At 41.3% G+C, this 22,073-nt stretch overlaps 1 protein-coding gene across 5 annotated transcripts in view; it reads left to right on the top strand.

The window, feature by feature from the left end:
• The window catches only part of VTI1A (vesicle transport through interaction with t-SNAREs 1A), a 309,951-nt gene that overhangs the window by 252,148 nt on the left and 35,730 nt on the right, over positions 1-22,073 (top strand). Inside the window, exon 9 of one of the 5 annotated variants that reach the window (XM_066622224.1) lies at positions 7,162-7,252. The exons of the other annotated variants lie outside the window; for them this stretch is intronic. Within the exon in view, the coding sequence (XP_066478321.1) occupies positions 7,162-7,228 (67 nt within the window). The 3' untranslated portion in view covers positions 7,229-7,252. The remainder of the gene's footprint in view (positions 1-7,161; positions 7,253-22,073) is intronic. 5 annotated transcript variants of the gene reach the window in all.

Genomic DNA, 22,073 nt, shown 5'->3' with positions numbered 1-22,073 from the left:
TGGGATTTAATTATGTAAATATATATAATTTTCTGATAACTGATGCAATAAGTTGATGGCAAAGTGTGATCCAATTGACCTACTTTATTACATTTTCAATATTTAGAAAACAATGAACTGACTCACCAGAAAGGACGAATAGTATTGATGTAATGTCTACTTTAGCTCAGAATGTAGCTTATAACAATTCACATGCATGTTCATTTTGCTGAAGCTAGACAAATCTGGGTCGAACCTGAAAGAATGACCTTCTGGGGAGCATGTGTATTCTGCCGTGATGGCAGGATAAAAATGTATTTCTAAAAATGCAATGTTCATTATTCAATAATACCATGTAACCAAATGTGTGAACTGCCTTCATAGGAAAGAACTTTTTGACATCGTGTAAATTAATCTATGGTGATTAATAACGGGCAGTGCAATCCGGAACTGCCCAGAGCTCCAAGACCCGGTGGCTCCACGGAGAGCTCCCGTGGGATCCTGCGCTCCATGGAGAGCTCCAGGACCCGGCGGCTCCACGGAGAGCGCCCACAGGATCCTGCGCGGGATCCTGCTCCTCGGGAAAAGGGGACAATCGTTCCCTTCCCCCAAGTAAGGGAAACAGCCCCGCAATGGGGCTACTCACTTTAGTGGCGACCGTTCGGTCGCTGCTAAAGTAAAGGCACTCGTGTAGGGCGAGCAGCCCTACCTAAGTGCCTTGGATCCTGTGGAGCACAGCTTCGCAGACCCGCCTCTCCCCCTCCCCCGACACGCCTCCCCCATGTCCCCGGCCACGCATCCCCCCTCCCCAGATCAAGGCCTATCCCCCGCTACAGGTCTCTTCTCACTTTCCTTGTGGGATGGAGAGCAAGTGAAAATCAAGCTGGGGTCAAAGCAAAGCAGTCAAGTGGGCAGAAGGCCAGCACAAGTGGTGAAAAGTGCAGGTTCAGACTGACATGAGTGGGCTGACCCGGTTATGTTCCAAGGAAATGCAAAAAACCATGTAATTGTACTTAATTTGTTCCTTTTGGGGCAGGAAGCAACATAAATATTTGCCACATTTTGCCTAGTGAACCCAAGTACTAAGTATTCTTATCTGCAATATATAGGTAATTGCAATGATGTCATGTAGAAAGCACAGAAGTATTTAATCTTGTTGAGTTTCTTTACATAAAAACACTTACAGAAATGGAGGAAAACGCTCTTCACTACTCAGCATTATAACAATATATCAAGTTGTCTGATCTTTGAATTTATTTGTATCCAATTTTCTGTTCCCAAGGAAGTTGGAATGGGACTAACATTTAATGTGTGCTTCAATTAGGAATTTTGTCAATTAGACCCATGATTCTGCTGAAGGAACCATGTGTACAGCTTGTTACAGGTGTGCAACCAAAATCAAAGCAATCAATGTTTAGGAAGATCTCTTTGCAAAGGGATATAACAAATTAAATTATTGTATAAAGCTGTTACTGCTGAACAGTTATTGTTTAGCAGGCCATGGAATAATAGCTCTCTGTTTCCATCACTTCATACTCAGTGTCACTTTAAGAAGTGGACTGCACAGTTCCATACATAAAAGCTGGTTCACACACCATAAAGTTTTCTCAACTAGGCACTCGTTTGTGCAAATGAATGTACTGGATCATTTATGGATTGCAGTAGCAGTGTTGGTTTGAAAACGTGTCATAGCAGCCAAGGAAATGCTACTAGCTGTGGCTGTGATTGACAGTTCATTCACTGACATTTGTCCATACATCTAAGTTACATTTGTGTCATACTGTAAAATTTGCACCCATACAAGGATGGTAGGAGCTACCTGCACAGAGAGGAATCTATTCTTTGAGATGAGTCAAAGTAAGTAACAATGACTGATATAGCTGATCATGTTCTTTGATAGTCTATTTCAGGGGTGTCCAAACTTTTTGGCAGGAGGGCCACATCATCTCTGACACTATGTTGGGGGCAGGGAAAAAAGAGTTAATTTATATTTCAAATTTGAATAAATTTACATAAATGAATATATTAGAGATGGAACTTATATGAATAAATAAAGGTCTTGCAATAACTCAAGGCCTATAAAAGGCCTTGCACAAAGCAAGGTCAGCCTTTCCTTTGCTGCCATTGCTGCATCACAGACGTGAAACAGCAAGCATTGGAGGGAGCCTTCATCCCACAGCTCACGCAAGAGGTTGAACAGTTGACCGTTACGGTGAGAGCAGTTGCATGAGGCCAGCACAGGCTCCAGCAAGACTCCAGAGGGCCAGAGTCTCATTGGAGACTGGGGGCTCCCCACGGGCCAGTTTGGGAGTCCCCGAGGGTCGCAAGTGGCCCCAGGGCCAGGGTTTGGGCACCCCTGGTTTATTTCAGTGTTTCTCGAACTGTGGGTCGGGACCCACCAGGTGGGTCATGAGCCAATTTCAGGTGGGTCCCCATTCAATTCAATATTTAATTTTTAATATATTAGCCTTGATACTCCCATGGTTTGTGACTGCATTTGGGGAAATGTTACAGACCTGTACTTTTAACAAGCTACCATGTATATTCTTTTAACAATGACAGCAAATGGGACTTACTCCTGAGTCAAGTCAAGAAACCTTTATTGGCATATTTAAAATACAAACAGTGTAAAACAAAAGATAGGATGGAGGGATGCATGAATCAGGCAGTTCACCTCCAGCCTTAACCAACCAGATCTTACTACATAGGCTCAACCATTTGTGACCATCATAGAGATACGATTTTTGATTACCATATTTTTCGCTCCATAAGATGCACTTTTTCCGCCCCAAAAAGTGGGGGGGGGGAAGTGTGTGCGTCTTATGGAGCGAATACTGCAAAAAAAAAAAAAAACCCTCCGCCCCGGCCCTGGCCCCGCCCCCTGCCCGCTCGCTCTGCTCTGCTCGGCTTCCCCGGGCAGTCAGAGGCTGAGCTGGCTGGGGGGCTCCTGCAGAGGCTGAGCTGGCTGGAGGGAGCCCAAGCCCACGTATCTACTCAGAAGTAAGTCTCAGAATCAGTGGGGCTCACTCCCAGGAAAGCGTGGGTGGGGTGGCAGTCTCGCTGCCCAATCCTGTGCATGCCTACTCTGAAGTAAGTCCCATTAGAGTCAGGGGGTTTACTCCCAGGAAAGCCTCTCTCTCCCCCCCCAAGCCTGGAGCATCACAGCCTCTCCCCCCCCCCAAGCCTGGAGCATCACAACTTCTCTGCAACACAAACACTTTCCCCCCTCTCTCTCACACACACAAGCTGCCCCCTTCTCTTACACACACAGATGCTCTGCCCTCACACAGCAGGGGAGGGGTGCTTTCACTCACCTCATCCAGCATCTGAATGTGAGCCCCCCCCCCATCACAAAGAAAAAACTGTCTCCTTGGTCAGAATGCCAGTGTTTGCTTATTGCACAAGCCCCAGGTAAATCACCATAAATCCAGAGGTTTGTTGTGTCTTGAGAATTCAAGTTGTGGTTGGACTTTCCACTTGTTCATTTGTATTGGAATCACGGAAGAACTGGCGAGGAGGTAGATGTGGTGTCAGCAGTGGCCCCTTTAAGGGTAAGGCCTGGGCATCCAGCAGTGTGCTGCACACCTGCAGCCACTGGAAGGCAATAGGGCCCTCAGGGATGTAAGGAGTACCTGAGGCAGAAAGGGTTTGTGGGTTTTGAAGGAGTGCAGGTTGGAGAGGAGACTGACTGGGTTTATTGAATTTGGAATCTGACTGTGGATTGTGACTGGACTTTGATACCCTGATGGATTTGACTAACCTACCTGGAACCTGACCTTGGACTGTAATTTGGCTTATTGGCTCTGGACTCTGATTTGGCAACTCTGATTGATGGGACTGATTTACTTGGCATCTGTGGCCTAGAACTGGACTCACTTTTGCTTGCTGCACTGGTGAGTTGCACAAGGGGGACTGATCAGCCTTAAGCAGGCACGAGGCCCAGTGGTTTGGGATTTGGCAGAACATCATTGTAGCAGAAAGATAATGTGATCCCCTATTTGTGTGCACCTGCTTTTGTGAGCTTCATAAATTCTGACTCTAGCGATGATGAGTTCTTGGGGTTTCCAGAAAACTAGAGTACTCAAACCTTTAAGTCTCTCCATTTGTTAATGACAGTGATAATGGTTCTTAATGCCACTGTTGACTGCTGTTCACTTTACATGGTTCAAATGTTATTCTGTTATAGTTTATTAAATATTTTATTACACTATTTGGTTCAGAATATTTTTTTTCCTGTTTTCCTCCTCTAAAAACTAGGTGCGTCTTATGGTCAGGTGCGTCTTATGGAGCGAAAAATACGGTATCTTATTTATATATTTAGCTACCACCCCAGCAAGCTTTTCACTTGCCCCACTAAGTATGTAGGCAATTTTATTCTGGTCAGTCCAACCCAAGAGAGCGGTCAAGATTGGCGATAGTTACTCCTGGGTAAGTGTGGGTACCATTGCAGCCTAGGATTGTTAAAAATTGTTCTCCTTGATGATGTCACTTCCAGTCATGACATCACTTCTGGTGGGTCCTGACAGATTGTCGTTCTAAAAAGTGGGTCCTGGTGCTAAATGTATGAGAACCACTGGTCTATTTTATTTTGAGAGGCCCAAAATAAATTACTTGATTCATTGGTACATTGTACAAATTTTGTGTTCTGAGATGATATAAGTCATTGTTAGAATTTTATATGTTGTAATCAAAAAAGAAAAATCATCATTTGACAAATTGTTCTGGGGTTATTTGGAGCTTGTGCTCTTCTATTGAATGAGCTTTGGCCAAATCCTGCACACTTTTATCGCTGAATTACAACACAGATGCTATATTATGTTGAAACACAATTTGCTTTGAGCTCAAGACATTGTTTCTCATTCTGATAAAAATAATTTGAGTACAATTTAAGTGACAATGAAATAAAACTGTTTTCTTAACTAAAAAGTAATTGAAAATCTGCAATTAATTAGGATTTGGCAAGAGTGCAAGAACCTGAAATGAATATTTTGCTAATATATTAAGCTGTCTTCACAACTAACTTGTTGCAGTCAATAGTTTGTGTGCTTTCTGCGTGGAATAGCAGGCTGACTACCGCAATTCCTTTGCTGGTCTGTGGGAGAGCTAGAAGCAGTGAAGCAAATAGTAGAGAACTAGAGAGCAGGTGGCACTCACTTGGGTTAAGGCCAACTTTTTGTGGTATATAACATTTCAAAAAATCTATCCCCCAAAGATAGCGGCTGCAAAGAAGACTTGTGTGATTCCGTTGTTTTATTAGGTGCTATTGAGCAGAGCTTTTCTCATGGCAAATTGCTAAGCAGGTCAGGTTGTCTCCATTTAAAGACTGAATTATCATCTTCTGCTATGTGATGACTTTCCTTCTACTCTACTTGTTCATCATGTCTTTAAGATTATGTACAGATCTCATCTAAGCATAATGCCAGGCTTGATTTAAATGTGGTGCCAAGCATGTCAAGCAGAATGTATAGCCCAATCCCATAATGAGATTTATATTTTTATATACATGTCATGCCTCTTTATCTATTGGGGTTCTGTTCCAGAACCCTTCGTGGATTAAAAAAAAAAAGTGGATACAAAATCAGTGGAAAAATATCTTTAAAGACCAACTTCCAGGTTTCTTACTCCTCTATTGTTGCCCCAGAGTACATTGGTATAGACACTATTCCACATTCAGCCTCTAAATGGGATGAATAATGGAATCTAATGGAATGAAATTATAATTATTTAAAAGCATAAAGGTAGGAAATTGGATTTTGGTGCTTTTTCCCTTGTTACAAGGCATTTAAAGATGGACTGTGGTATTAGTGGTGAGTCAAGTGGATACCAAATCAATGGATACTGAAGTCCCACCTGTATTTGAAACATTTGAATCTCACCTTTCAATCCATACAGGTCTTCAAGCTGGCTTACAAGTAACTAAAATAAGTAATATTAATTTGCCTACTTGACAAATTAAGGTTCTCATTATATCATAGGATGTCGTTTGGCATTATCCTTCATCCCTCAATTGCACCTCCTGCAGAATGGCTGACAGCAAATGCTTGATGATAAGGACTATGAAGCCTCTTCTCTACTGGGCCACATATCTAAAATGAATCCCTTTTTCCTGCCTTTTTTTATCTATACTTCCAATAAGCAGGAAGGGCTGTAGAGATGAGACTGCAACAGTTCCCATATCAGCTCAGATATTCAGCAACTGTGGTTGGCTGTTGAAACAGCATCCCCAGGATAAACAATCTCCTGAAGGAAATGTTGGAGGAAATTAAAAGTAGTTTCCCCTTTGGGGGGGGAAGCAGAGTAGCTTAAGCATCGAACCCCCCCTTTTGGGTATCGCCCCAGGGAACCTCCCTCACCCGGCTGACTGCTATTCAATGAAAAAAGACAAAGAGGCAATGGCTTGTTAAAGTTGCAAAAAAGAAGTTATTTACTTACAGCTCCATTGAGTGTATATTTACAGCATCTGATTAGGATCAGAGTTTCAGCTATTACTTAGAAAACAAGGCCCTAGAGCTGCCTCGCCCTGCATGCCATGTGCTCAAGATGGCGTGGGCATCAGAGCCCTACCGTGTGCCATCTTAACAAGTCAGTGGTCAGAGGACAAGAGAGGAAGTGCTCAGAGGAGAAGGATAACGGGTTAGGGCCACACCCCCACAAGGATCACAGAGAGAACAGGTAAAAAAGAGTAGAGTCACTGGGCCATAGCTTGACCCCTTCTGGACAGCATCCTGTCCCCTCTGGACAGCAGACGGAGTTGCATCAACTCCAACAGGAAATAGCTGAAATGACAGTTACAGGAGAAGGGCTCCCCTCCAGTGGGCATGACTCCTGCCTCTTCTCTTCCACACCAGTTCCATTTGACCAGAAAGAGTGAAGCATCCTCATGCTGACCAGGCAAAGACTGGCCTAGTTTTGTAGCAATATGGTAATATCTAAAGGCTATTTAGAGTTTGAGGTGTCAAAGGCTTATTTTTTCCTGACTGTTTGGTTCATTCAATTCAGCTAAAAATCTAGCTGAAGTTCAATTTCATCCAGGCAAAATGTGGCAAAGTGTGTTTATTGGGAACATGCAAGCAACCTCACATGTCTGGATTTCTGTCTGCTCTCACTTATGAAAGCCAACAGAAAGAAACAATGTTAAATAATAATAATAACTTTATTTTTACCCTGCCTTTCTCCCTGAAGGGACTCAGTATATCCCCAAAAGAGAACAGAGTGCTTGGAGGGCCATGTGACATCTGACATCATGTGACATCTGCTGAAAAAACGAATCTTGGTAAATTCTCCAATCAGCTAATAGTTCTCTTTTATCTAACTTTTGGAAGAAAATTACTGAATGAGTAGTTGCTCTACTACAGCATGAGGTACACTTTTGGATTTTTGGACACTAGCCAGGCTGGTAGCCAGATCCATATCTGGCACTGAAGCTACACTTGTGGTTTTGGTTGAAAGTCCTCAGCTAGAGAACCATACGGTCATTTGTATCCTATTGGTCCTATAAGACCTTTTGAGAAGACTTTGGAAGGTATTGTGCTTGGGGGACTTCATGGGCATTTTTTTCAACTACTTGAGTGATGTGAGTCATTCTTGGCAGGGAGGTTCCAGAGGGTAGCAATAGATGCTGTTCTATGATCTCTTTAAGGCATCCCTTGTCTGAGATGAGATGAGGTAGTATGGAAGCTCTGGCTGTAGTTTTTGACCATTGATTAGTATAGTTTTGTCCATATTTGAACTTACCCTTCAATGCACCCAAAAGAAAAGATTTTATGTATATGTTAATAGCAAGGGTTGATAGAGGGAGATTTTCAACCAGAAGATAACAATAAATTTAATCACCTTTTTCCCTTTTTTAAATTTTTGCTTTGGCAAAACCCTGTGCAAAACAATACAACACCTCATATAGGAAGTTTGTCTTTCATGCAGTGCAGAGTGCTCTTGTGTATAAGGGTTGCAAGATCAGATCCATAAATATTGAGCTAAAAAAATGCATCCAGGGTATTTTAATAAAAAGTTAATATGGGTCACAAGGGAGGAGGAGTTTGGGGGGTTAAAGCAGTGGGGGGAATGGAGAGTATGAGTCATTTTGTTCGGACTGAAATAGATCTTTTAGCACAAATCACAATATAAAATTTTAAGGGCTTGATCCTGCCTTGGGGTGTGCTGGTACACATTGTTACATATCTCATAAAATCAGCTACTGTTACAAGTCATGTGACACCATTCACCCTCTTAGCAAAGAACTGGGCTCTGTTTTTTCTTTTATAGTCTAGATTTTTTTAAAAAACAACTAAAATACAGTACCACTTGACTCTTTTCAGAATATTGAACAGATGCAGCAAGATTTTCCTACATTACTTTTCCATTTATAATCAAAATAAGAGGTTGATGTGTGGTATCTATCGATAAAGACTTCTTTAGAGGGTTCTCAGTGAATGAAGCCAAATAGAATGTGCCATTGTTGCTGTTGCAGGTTTTGAGTTTATTTGTATATTATGTGTACTGTAGGCTACATAATAATGAAAAGCTATATGCTCTGGTCTGCTGGTTCACTACACAGTCTGTGTGATTACAGATTGTTTGAATAACACTGGCCTATTGAAAATCCATCCAGATGTGTGTGTTGCTAACTGTGGGAATACCCACAAAGGAGGATTATCTCTTTTGTTGCCATTTCCAAGCCCTTTTTAAAAGTGAGAAGTGAAAGGCATTGAGGCAACCAAAGCAGAAGAGGCGAGTGTGCTGGAATTGAAGAGTTTCCATAATGAACTTCCAGCAAACAAATCTTATAACCCTGCAGGATTTCACTTCTAAAGGCTAAATAGGCGCAGTTTAAGGCCAAGCAAGAAAGCCCAAAGGGACCAGACAGCTATACCTTTTCAGGAGCTCGTGAATTCCTTTGCCACAAACTAGACTTCAATGAGCACTTGCAGAGCCTCAGGCAAAACTTAGTATCAAAAGGACTAGCACCAGTTTAGTATACTGAGGTTGGGTAGAAATTATACCTAGCTTACATTTGAGGAGATTGATCATTTCACCAAAATAGCTTCAAAAGAAGCTAGATTAAGTAGCTGATAGTTGCGGTTGTGTGCAGTTTGTGTGCTATTCTCCCTAAGAGCCAGTGTGAAAGGATGGATGTATCCTTAACAAAATGGTCAGTGCTCAGGAGCTTCTAGACAGAATGCTGTACAACTTGGGAACATTGGATGGCATCCAAAGTAAGGTCCCATGAATGCAGCTTGTTCCATGCACAGAAGAAGCATTCTACTTGTGCAAGTGGTCCTTGTGCAAGCAGAAGGTTCCTATGCACAAGTGAAATACTCCTTCCATTTTCAGAGGCCGTATCTGTTCATGAAAACATTACCCTGAGTGCCACCCACTGACCATAAGTTTTCAATACCAAAACCTCTATTGGTAAATAGAACTGGGATCTAGTGTAAGAGGGAAGATAGTAGCCACATATTGCATTAGAGATCTGTTGTTTTGCTTGTATAAAATTAAATTCATCATCTTTCAAATAAAGATTTGAAATAAAGAAGGCAGTTTCAATAAACATGAAAATATTTCAACCATACTAATAGAACCAAGCTGAAATGAAGAGTATTCACCTCCTGATATCTAAAAACAAGTAGGAACCTGTACAAGTGAATTTCTCTATGGAGAAATTCCAAAGCACCACATTGACAAGGCCTTCCCCTCAGTTAAGTTTCTGAACAAATGGGAACCTTACTCAGGACAACTCTGAATGTTATTCACAAACAGGCAGTGTGTCAGTGGCGAAGTTGAAGCTCTTTGACTGTTTGAGTATGTGATGCAGGAAGAACTCAAGTATAACTTCAAAATTATGATAAATAACATAATAGAGGTGATTTTTTGCTGCCTTCTGGCTGCTCTATAAAGCTTAGATTTATCCTTGCAAATCTGGTGTTTGGTCAGTAATTAATATTTCCAAACTTTATATCTAAGTTGATGGATAGTTGATGAATAGTTTCTTGCAGTTTGGGGAGAGCTTACATCTTAGGGAGTGGCAATAGTGCAGTGGAATTGCATATGCTTTGCGTACAGGAGGTCCCAGGGATAAATCTCCAGCTAGGCAGGGAAAATTGTATGCCTGAAACTTTGGAGATCTGCTGCCAATTTGTGTTTGACAGTACTGAACCTAGGAAAATGCCTTATACTCTGTACAAAAGTCATGTTTGCATGACCTCTCAAAGTTTTTTTTATTTAATACCTTTTTACCCCACCTTTTCCTCACAATGTTTCATTGGAGCTATTTGTTTCTTGGCAGCAGTGAAGGGTGTGCAGTCCCATAAGTCCACTAGAAGTGAACTGGATTCACCATTTTGTCTGCTTATTATCAGCAAAGTGACCCTGAGTAATGCACTTTGCGAAACTCATCTTCACAAGTCACACAGCTTGTGTATTCTTTCTAATACTGTGAAGGGCTAGAGATAGTTAATGTCCCATACTTATAGCTTTCTGTTCTAATCTCAGTCATTGCTAAATATAAAGGACTCCCTGGATTTTGTATTCCTTGTATTTTAAAATGATTGAATTTTTTAAAATGGCTTGGGGTCCAATCCTATCCAGTTTTCCAGTGCTGGTGCAGCTGTGCCAGTGGGGCATGCTCTGCATCTTGTGGTGGGGCAGCAGTCACAGAGGCTTCTTAAGGTATGGGAACATTTGTTCCCTTACCATGCTTCTGCATTGAGGCTGCTCCAGTGCTGGAAAATTGGATAGGATCGGACCTGTCCCTCCAAATAAATGGAGTGTTTAAGGGCAGTGCACAATAGAAAGAAAAAGCAGTAAAATGCAAAAATAGGAATGAAATACAAGGTGCAATAATTGTTAAAAAATCATTTAAAATAGTGCAATAAAAATATTAGAACAAAATATGGGACCCCAGTTTTTTCTAATGGCTGTCTGATTTTTATCAAGAAGTATCAGGACAAATGATGGCATAAATACATGATTAATTGAGCTGAGAATTTTCAGGCCGTTCAAATACAGTAAGTCTACTGTGAACAATTTAATTTTAAAGGGAGAAAATGCTGAATGTTCTCCTGAGTGATTAATAGTCAAGTGAGGTAAAATATAGGAACTGTAAGCTTGACCTTCAAGGTAAAGGCTAACAGCTATGTTAAAGGTGATTACACAATTTCCTCCAAATAAACTGACAAGCAGCATGCACTTTTGTCTTGCCTTTTGACCTCTTAAATGCATGCTTACAAATTATTTGCTTGTTCTCCTGAAACAAGTTTGATTTAAATGTGGCATGTGTTAAAATCCAAATGGCCGGATAGGAGATAGGAAAGTTTGATTGGACTTTCAGTTTAGAAATTTCCAATCTGCCAGAAGATCAAAACTTGTAAAATATTCTACACCTAAATCCAACCATTTGATAAATTCATCCTCCCAGAGTTTCTTTCAGTCCTTTGAGGAAAAGCTAAGAGCACTTTTCTTTCCTATTACTGCACACAAACACATTGCCAAGTACATGTTGTTGTTTCTTATTCAGCTTGAGGATACCAAAGTGGTATGAAAAAAGACATTAAAGCTTCTCCACATAAAGTATTCATAGGCATTTGTATGGAAATATGAACAGCTTCTAATAGCCCCAGGTAGTTAGATTTGGGCTTCTTACAATCCTTTTCTTTATCAGGTTTCAAAGTGTATGACAGTGTGTAATGGTTGGCATTGGCTTATTTGGGAAAAGAGAGGTGTCTTGCTGGGTAAACAAGGAGTCTTTACATTCTGCTTAATCAATTTGGCCTTGTGATTCACACTGCAGACAAGAGAGAGAAAAAGCTTTCTCTAACCAGAGTTTCGGTATTTTAATTCCCCGTTGAGATCTTCTGCATTTTATAAAAAAGTGTGTAAGGAAAGAACCACAGAAATCAGGTTGTAAATTCCAGAAGTGCTGTACAAACAAGCAGTGTAAGCGTAAACATTTTTAAAAGAAAATCTTAAAATTGTAAGTAAATAAAGTCCCTGCATGCATCAGGTTTCATAAAGATGGGCATACCTCAGGGATCAGCAAATGTTGTATGGAGAGAATATTTCTTCTTCCAGATCCACATATTTAATCTAGATTTTTTAAAAAGAAAGCATGGTTCCGGGTCCAGTATAATCTGATGTCAGTTTCAGACAAAACAGTTCTTTCTCTCTAAGGAGCCATGTTCATCCTTTTTGGTTCATCAAATAAACACATACAGGGTTGCAGGAGAATGTGGCATGTATTTGCATAGTGATTAGAAGGTGGCTGCCTGATGAAAGGAAATTATTCAAGCCCAAAGATTTGTTAGAAGGTTGGGCTCTCACAAAATCCCACCTTGCCTTTCTTAAAGCTGTGTTGGCTGTGATGGGAACCAAATCCAACTTTATGCTCTCTGAGGTGCCAGGCATTTTAAATTTGACAAAGGACTATCTGGCAAATTCTCAGTATTTATTTGTAACAAGTCTTGCACATGTCTTTTCAGTGGAAACCAAGATATGTCTTGGTAAAATAAGGAAGCCTCCAAGTTGCTTAGAGTGGTCTTCATGTGAATTTTCCTCCAACCCTGTGATTGGGCTGAGAATGAACCCAGGACTCAGGGCCATCTAGTGAATTTCCTGACTAAGCTAGGATTCAAACCTAGGTATCCCAACTCAGGTTCAGTACCCTGCCCCCTATACCATACCAGCACCATAGATAACTCGTCAGATATGTGCAACTGAACTTTGAAACGTATGTTCATATTTCACAATTCTTGAGCACTAGGGGGAAAAAACTATCCTAGTGTAGGCCCCTTAGGTGTGTGTGTGTGCCCCATTTTTTCTGAGGATCCTAGTATTCAGGATTGCCTTCTGCCTATAGTCACATGAAACATGTAGTTAACTAGAGGCCCATATTGTACGGCAAATGGTACATTTGTATTCATTTTTTTCAGGGTGTCCTAATGTTCCTCACGAGCTTTGCAAAACCCACTTCCTTGCATTTCTTAGCTTCTAGAGAACAAACACTGTCCCAAAGGTGGGAAGTTTTTCATATTGCAAGTATTGTCAAGGTGTGAATTGCAAGTGCAACTGTCTCTCCATCCATCTTCCTCACTCCTAGTAGTGAGGATTTATTTTCTACATCTTCTCTTGGAATAATTATGCTGATTCAGTATGCTTTTGCTGTGAACAGTGAGCAAGTCAGTGTGTCAACCTAGAACTTTGCTCTTAAGGTCATTTGACATGGTATCGGTTTGAAAAAGGATGAACCCCCAAAGGAGCCAAAATTACTATTGGTAACTTTTCCAGAGAAGATCCAGTCTTGAATTATTTTCTTTTCCAAAGGACATTTGTCTGAACAAAACATTTCTGTAAAGAATGCAATTTGAATGCAGGCTATTACTCTCAGAAGGAAGGCAGCTGACAAGAGATCCTCCTGTAATACAACACTTAGTACAGTAGGATGGCTTGTCCTTTCTTTGTGATAAGCAAAACACTGAAATCTACTGTTTGTATGTACGTGTGAATAACTATCTTCAGAATAAGTGTGTTTGCTTAAACTGGTGAAGTGCCCTGCGAGCCCATTTATTCCAGATGAGTGACAGGACAAAGGAAGTGGCAGAAAGCAAGATAGGAAAGGAGGTTTTCTACTCACAAGTGCAAGCTGATATGCCTGCCTACTATTGGAAATGTTGAGAGCCTGAACTGCATTATCAGGTCAGATTTAATTATGCTATCTTGGGGGTTTATCTAGCTATATTATAGGAGAGAGGAAAACCCTTTATTTACTTTTCTTTTCCTAATAGGAAATAGCTAGCTTAATAGTCTCTTGTTCTCTGAGAGCTTAATTTCTGTTGAGTATAGTCCCTAATATAGCTGAAAAGAACCAAAAAGGTATGTTGCCACATCGGTGGCAACTTGCTCTGGTTGGTGAACTTGCTCTGTATCCCCAGATTGGTGGTTGTGCTCACTGATTGTTATCCCTACCCCTTGCAGAATAGAAAAGGAGGAGGAGTGAACATTATACCCAAACAGAATGTGCTTAAATAATTTTATGGTGTGCAAACAAATTCAGCTCACACATTTAAAACCCTTTTAGTTTAGCCCAGTGACTTTCAAACTCTCATGGAGAGTTTGCACCGCTGTAAGTTCTTGTGGGGTCGGCTAACGGGGCTGCAGGGACTGGGATGCACTCACCATTCCCTGCAGCAGCCGTTCTGGTGTGCGAGGAGCCCTGCGCAAGCATCTGCAGGGCTCCCCAGCTTGTCAGAAGTGAAAGTGGAGCAGTCACGCTCCGCCACCACAAAACTGAAAGTGGAGTGCGATCACTTCACTTTCTGCAGGCTGGAGAGCCCTGCAGACGCTTGCGCAGGGCTCCCCACACCCCAGCACGACTGCTGCAGGGACTGGTGAATGCATCCCAGTCCCTGCAGCCCCGTTAGTGACGTGATCCTGGGGGTCGCGCCGTTACCTTCTGCTTACCTCCTCGCTGCCCCCGCCCCTTAAGGGGGCAGAGGCCAGGGCCTTCACGCTGGGGCTTCACAATGCCCTAGTTTGAAAACCACTGGTTTAGCCTTTGACAATAATACAGAAAAGAGTTCGTCAGGTCATGGAGTGAAAAGACAAATGTCTAGCAAACCTTCATAAAGTGGAGGAAAGGGGTGTGTGTACATGCGTGTGCTTGTGTATAGTTAGCACACCCATGATCCCATAGTAAGTGTGTGTGCTACCTATAGAGACAGACACACACTTTGATAGCTGTAAGTTACAAGAATCACACAAATTCATCAAAGGACTGACAAGATGAAATTGTAAGTAAATAAAAGTCCCTGCATGCATCAGGTTTCATAAAGATGGGCATACCTAAGGGATCAGCAAAAGTTGTGTGGAGAGAGTATTTCTTCTTCCAAATCCACATATTTAAACTAGGTTTTTTATTTAAACCTAGTTTTTTTAAATTTTAGAAAACCCTTTACATAAAAAACAAGCATATGAGGAAGAAAGGCTCGGCTAGAACCCATCACCTGACATCTAGCTTTCTAGATGAAGGAAATTACTGTGTGGCAGAGTAAATCTCACCCTGCAGCCTGAAATGGTACAGCCCAAATTCACATTTAGTCCCTCAGTGAGAGCTAGGTCATTGCCAGGGATCCTACTAAGCTGTGTAGCCATGTGACTGTAAAGTTCAAAGCCGTGTGCAGCTCAAAGTTGAGTTCAGCAACCTTGGAGAGTCACAACACTGCACAGCAAGAGAAGGGGTCCATATACCAGTGCAGGCCCCTTACAGGTAGTATGGATCATGGTCTTCAGTGTTAGAGAGAAGAGTATCTGTGGACAAAGGAATTGAATCAACATATCCTTCAGCATTTAGCCACTGTTACATCATTCTACTAGAAGTCTAAGTGGAAGAGTATACATTTCCAAGAACAAGTTTTGTGCCTGGCTTTCAGGGCTAGTCAGAAACAGTCCTGTTTAAACCTATAGCTGCTGGCGGTTGTAAGAAAGTATGCAGGTTATTTGTCAAAGTGGTAATGTAAAGAATCTGGTGGATGAGGGGATGGAACTACGAGCACGGTATGGTTAACTTAGGATTTCCAAGCAGCAGGCAGAAATTATGTTTTGTCAAGTTAATTTTGTTCAGGTGGTTGGACCTGCGTAACTTAGTAAAAAGTAAATACTGTACATAACATGGTAATGGGAGTGTAGTGAGTATAAGCTAATCTGCAGAAAAAGAACTTCTTTGTTTTGTAAAGACCTGAACATCAGATTGTGCTTTTTATAGGCTACTAAAGAAAAACATACCTCATTATATTTTTGCCTAAAATTGTATGTTTCTACTACTTTTCTAATCTCCTGATGGTTTTAGTTCAAGTTATATATGATCAGGCAATAAGAGATTAGTATCTGTACCTGTGAGTAAAAGAGGCATAAAACGCTGACATCTGGAACACGTGTGTCTAATGTAAGGCTGCTTGCCTGTCCCTGTGTTCGTCTTTCTGTGGGACAGTAACAAAATACAGCTACAGTTACTTTGCTGAATAAGGGCCTTGGGGAAAAAAAATACATTCTGGTGAACACACAAAGCACAGCTTTGTTTCCCCAAATGGTGTTTCTAGACAGTATATCTGATTTCCATAACTCCACACCCGCTCTGTGCCAACCACAGCAGCTACATGTAAACCTGTTTAATTCTTCCCTTTTTTGTTTCATTTTGGATCATAAACACAAGAAGTACTTTCCCTACAATGGTGTCACAGTGCAGCACACTAAATAGTCTTCTGATTTCACTATTAGGTAAGTTATGTAGATGCTCAACTGGGTAATAACTACAAGTTGAGCAGGGCTTGAGTTGAGCAGGAACTTCTGTTCCTAGCGTCCTCCGACTCAGCCATTTTGAAGAAGCGGTGGAGAAGGTTATGGTAGCAGTAAGGGAGGGTGTATGCAATCATGTTCTTATTATGCATTTTGAAGGAGAGCAATTGAACCAGGATTGCCCCCTAATGCCACCTCTGACCTGCTGCAGCAATTTCTTGTTTCCGGCAGTGGCATTGGAGGTTTCACCACCACCCCAATTCTCTTCTTGCTCATTCTCCTTCCTTTCTAAGAAAAGAGTGAGTGAGAAGAGGATCAGGGTGGTGGCAGGGCAAAGCAGCCAGGTTGGTCACACACCAGTGGAACTGGTGAGCAGTATGGGGTATGGGGCACCTCCCCCAGCCAAGCACTCAAAGCTTGGGTAGATCAGCCCTAATGTCAGAAGAGCCCAACTATAGCTTGGCTTGTTTGTTCTGTTAGGCTTTTGAACCATCTCAGCTTCTGTATATGCTTTCTTATATCTCTTAGTGGTTGGAGGCCCTAGGCTGTTGCCTGATTTATAAATGTCAAAGGGTGTGGCTGTAATGGTGATTGGACAGTAGTGCTTTCCCTCCAAGTAGCAACTTGATTAACCCTTGATACACATTGCTTAATCTGCCCTGTCAGTTTTGTGAACCACCAAAAATTGGGTCACGACCCACTGGTGGGTCCCAGATCAACAGTTTGAGAACCACTGTTCTAGATAATTATTGTTGGAATACTATATATAAGTTTGAATATAAGATAGAATCCATGGATTTAAACTTCAAAGACTGCTGACAGAGTCCTGCAGTTCTTGATACTAAAGGTTAAAATGCCAACATTTGACTGGGAAAACTAGCACAGAATATTCCCATGTGCATTCACATGAAAGTTGATGTCTTATACACATGTAGACAACTTACTCTTTCTTACAACTAAAGTTTTCCAGCGGGAAAATAAGAATCACGGGTTTGTAAAATTGATCTGCTGTTTATAGCTTTGAATAGCCTGCCAATTCATCTCAGACTATAATTTAGGATTATAAAATATTTCCATTTAAATGTTGCCAATCTTTGGAAAACAATTTGGCAGCCAGTATGAATCAGCTGGTAAAGAAAATTAAAGAACATTAAGCTAGGTTGCATTTTCTTTATGAAACTTCAGATCATTCCAGTTATCACTGAATTGAGGTGCGACATACATTCACAAGTGCCTACCACCAAAGTCTACTACCAGATTCCAGCCTGACAAATGATTTACAGAATGACAAACAAACATGTAATTCGGTCTAGTGTCCCTTATGATACACAGATGGAGCGCCTGAGTGTTCAAGCCTTTCCTTTTTAGCACAGTGGAAGGAGGAAGAGGAGCTCTCATAAATATGCATTTAGGTAAAAAAAATGGCACAAGTATAGAATGGGCTATACTTGGCTTGGCAGTACTACCTAGGACAGGGATCTTGTTGTTGCAGTGGATCACAAGCAGAATATGAGTCAGCAACATGACGTAGCTGCAAAGGCAGCTAGTGTGATTTTATGCTGCATTAGTAGAGCCATAGCTTCCAAGTCACAAGAAGTAGTGGTTCCACTTTACTCCCTGTTGGTCAGACCTCACCTGGAGTACTGTGTCCAATTCTGGGCACCACACTTTAGGAAAGATGCAGCCAAACTAGAACAGTTCAGAGAAGAGTGATGAGAATGACCAGAGAAGAGCCCTGTTCCTGCCTCCTTCCCTGCCTCCAGTCTGTTCTCTCCACCTCCCCCATCATCTTACTTGCCTCAGTGGATCCTTCTGAGTCCACTGATGCAGACAGGAGGGCTCTGGCCTTCCTGCTGGTGCTCAGGCACCACAAAATTCAACTGGCTGCCAGAGCATGCTTTACAGTCATTCCATTGGTGACAAGGCCCACTCAGATTGGGAAATCAGTCTTCTTGAATATTTTTGGGCCGAAGCAAAATGGTTGTCCCATACAATAAATACTACTGTTGTCTGTCTAGCTGGTGGTAATTTGTTATGTATCTCATTACAAATGTCTATCTTTTATAATTACTCATTTCAAACTGTAATCTCAACTACTTGGTTGTCTGAAAGGAGAAGGAGGACAAGAAGAGAAATTGAACATAGTAAACAATTCCAAACCCACATGTTCAATTAAATTCTACCATAGTCTCAAGAGTCTCCCCAACAGAATTCCCTATTCTTCCTGCTATTATCACTTGCCTAATACAGGACAAAGTGTTGGGAAATTCCTGTCTGGCACTTACAAGGTGTTTCTAAAAAGAGAAAAGCAGAAGTCAAGAGGATGCAGAGAGTGAAAGGAAACCACAAAGGGGTAAAAGTATTTAAGAGAAATTTGAGAAAGTTGCAGAGATAGGGTGGCCTGGCAAAAGGGATTACAGCTGGCTCTGAAAAAGGACAAAAACAAGTTGCCGAACAAAAGCACTCAGCTGCGTACCATCTCACTTTCTAAACTCACATTTGATAGAAAAAAAGTGAATCCTATAGAGCAGTGGGTCCCAAACTTTTTAGCACCAGGACTCACTTTTTAAAATGATATTCTATCAGGACCACCTAGGTTTATAAGATTTTTAAAAAGGAGATCTAGAAAGACATTACTTACTTACTCACTTACTCACTTACTTACTTACAAGTAACAGCAACCCAAAAAAGATGCTCAAACATTTGTCTCCCTAAATTTACGCATGCTTGCAAACAGCAAGAGCTTAGTTTGCAAGGGCAATTAGCAGCTATTTGATTTTTGAATAGCATCAGGGCTTGGGGCAATTAGTTATCTGATTTTTCCATTACCCATGTTTTCATTGGACGCTCTTGCTCAGCTGCTGTGGGACCCACCAAAAATTGGGTCAAAACCCACCAGTTGGTCCCAACCCATAGTTTGGGAACCACTGCTGTAAACCATGTTTGGCAAAAGTGATTCCCATCCAGAATATGCTACAGTCTGTCATTCCAAATGCTACAGCAATGAAGGCCAAGTTCCGCAGAAAGCTTTGCTTTAGAAACAGTGTTATTTGGGATGAAATATTCAATACTGAGTAATCAAAATAAGTCACCAAACTCTTCAGGATTCATCACCGATTTTCAAAGCAACAACCCCCATGAGTGACTGAGAACAAATTATGCTACGTCTACACTGTACACCATTCTGTAATATTTAAGTTTTAAGAAAAGTCACTCCAAAAAAGTGAGTTGAAGGTAGAACTGATCACTATGCGAGACAGACAAGTCTCACCCTGGTTTACTGGAAGCCTTCCCTGTAAGTCCTTGTTGATTTCTTATCCTCCAAGCTTTGCTCTTCACAAACCTTCCAACTACAAACTCACACAGATAAGCAATGTGCTTGTTTAAAGTTCTGAACAGCGTATCTCTCGGATAAACTGTGCAGCCTCTTCCAGATTCTGCATGTGTTGTACATGGCTGTATTCAGTACCCACAGTCTTGTCTATCAGTATGTTGTTTGAATTCAGGGATTTGTTATAGGCCAGTGAGTAGAGCTGAGAGCAAGTCCCACCACCCCTATAAGGTCTAGCTGAACCAAAGAAAATGGTGTGTTGCCCTGTCATTTGTTAGCAATACTGTATCCTTTCTGTCATACAATTAGAAAGTGCATTATGGCCTGTCTGCAGGCAGTTGAGCCTTATTGCATGTGCATTTTTTCATATTTCATGCAGGCTGACCAGATAACGTTAATGAATAGATTTGAGATGCAGGCACTTTTAAAGGGAAATAATAAACATATTTCTATATTCACAAGTTAATTCAGTCTGGAGCCAAACAGGTAATTTTCTGTTAGCATTTTCTTTCTTCCTTTTTTTTTCCTCTTTCATTCAGCTAAGACGGGTTAAACTAGGAGTGCAGTCACCCTGTCTGCAGAGCTTGACTTGGCTTGCATACCAGGAGCGAGTTTTCCTCAGACAGACAGCAAGATGATCTGATTGGCTTCATTCCAGAGCATGCTCACAAAGGCTCCTTTGATGAAGGGATCCTTGGTAACCACTGTACCAAAAGCTGCCTACCACTCTCTTTTCAAAGATGCCCATTTACAGTAATACAGAAAGGAGGTGTGTGTGGGGAGGGGATACACGAGAATAATTGTGCTCCTGCATTTAAAGATTGGAAGGAAGAAAGGAGAGAGGAATAAACTGCTCTATACTGAAGGATCTGGTTGGCAACAAAGCAGGAGCACAAGGAATGTACAATTAAGCTCATTAAGGCATCATCATTTTGCTTATCAAAGAAGATGGAGTGAGCTGGTGTATGCTCAAGTTTGGCAGCCATTAGAGATAAAGAGCTATAACTATCTGTTTGGCATCCTCTCTAAACAGCACAATGATGTGCCCAAGCCAGCAACAGCACACTTGGGGCACTGACTTAACTGCTTTTTGTGCCGGAGAACTAGTTGTTAGCAGCAGGGTCATTACCCTCTGCAATAAAGGGAAAGGGGCATTAACAGGGTAGAAGAATCACTGTGTAGTTTTGCCTCACTTTAGCTGGTAGCTGTTGGCTTTTCTCATATCTGTACCTCTTGCAGTGCCCTGTATTTTCTGCTTATCAGGTATCAGGTCTACATTTGTGAGGGCCTCCTGACCTCTGGAAAGGGTGACATAGGTTATTAGAGCCGCTTCTTTTTTCTCTGCATTAATGGACTATGATCTTTGTCAGAGGAAGGGATTTATGAAGGTCACTAGCTTGTTGACTTAAAAAGTAGATATGTTTGATTTTGTTTTCCTTTGGGAATATCAACAATTCAGACAATAATAATTTGGATACCTCAGCCTTTCAAATTTACCAACTGTTCCTGGGCCCAGCTCTAGCCACAGCCTAACTCTTAGCATTCACAACTGGATGGAGATAATTAACATCAGGTTTACTATCAGAGTTTAATAGTTTTGAGAGCTTTCAGAATTTCAGAGCTTAATAGTAAGAAGAGAAAGAAAATTGCCACGCTTTTCTGGCTATGACACATGGTGTTCTGCATGCATAAAAGCTGTAGCCTTTAGGTAATGTCTCTGTCCTCATGTAGTACTTGATTTACCAAGTGCGATCACTAAAAAAAAACTGATCATAAGAACATAAGCCCTGCTGGATCAGGCCGAAGGCCTATCTAGCCCAGCTTCCTTCCAGTGGCCCATCAGATTCCTCACAGAGCACGCAAGCAACAAGATACCTGTATCCTGTTGCCATTCCCTTGCATCTGGAATTCAGAGATAGCCTACTTCTCATGGCTCGTAACCTGCAATGGACTTTTCATCCATAATCTGTCCAATCCCCTTTTAAAGGTATCTAGGCCAGATGCCATAAGCAAGGAGTTCCACAGATTAATTACAAGCTGGGTAAAGAAATGTTTTACTCCATTGTCAGTGTTCTCCTATAAAAGCAATGCATGTTGCTATACACATGTTTGTGTTTGAATATTTTTTGCTTTAACCCATACTCAGTTATTCCTTCTCTATATTTAATTAATAATGCATTTTTCTCTTTCATGCAAAAATAACTTTAACTTTGCATTAAGGGAGAGAAAGAGAAGACTGGAGTAAAAAATCAACAAGGAATGGTGTGGCTGATGCAATACCATTAGTGGAAACATACATGCTATATTAACAGTATGTAATGGAACTAGTGTGAACTGAACTTTAAAAGTTTGTCCACCGTCTAACTCCTTCTTAGACACTTATATCCCAAGAGTTCTTTTCACTAAAATTATGAAGGGAATTAGTTTCCATGTATTTTTGAAATATTGTAATAAATGTCGTCACCACCCATTTATATGCTAA

The sequence above is a fragment of the Tiliqua scincoides genome, chromosome 3 (assembly GCF_035046505.1).
Source record: "Tiliqua scincoides isolate rTilSci1 chromosome 3, rTilSci1.hap2, whole genome shotgun sequence".
Lineage (NCBI taxonomy): Eukaryota > Metazoa > Chordata > Lepidosauria > Squamata > Scincidae > Tiliqua > Tiliqua scincoides.
This window is presented reverse-complemented; position numbering and strand designations above follow the sequence as displayed.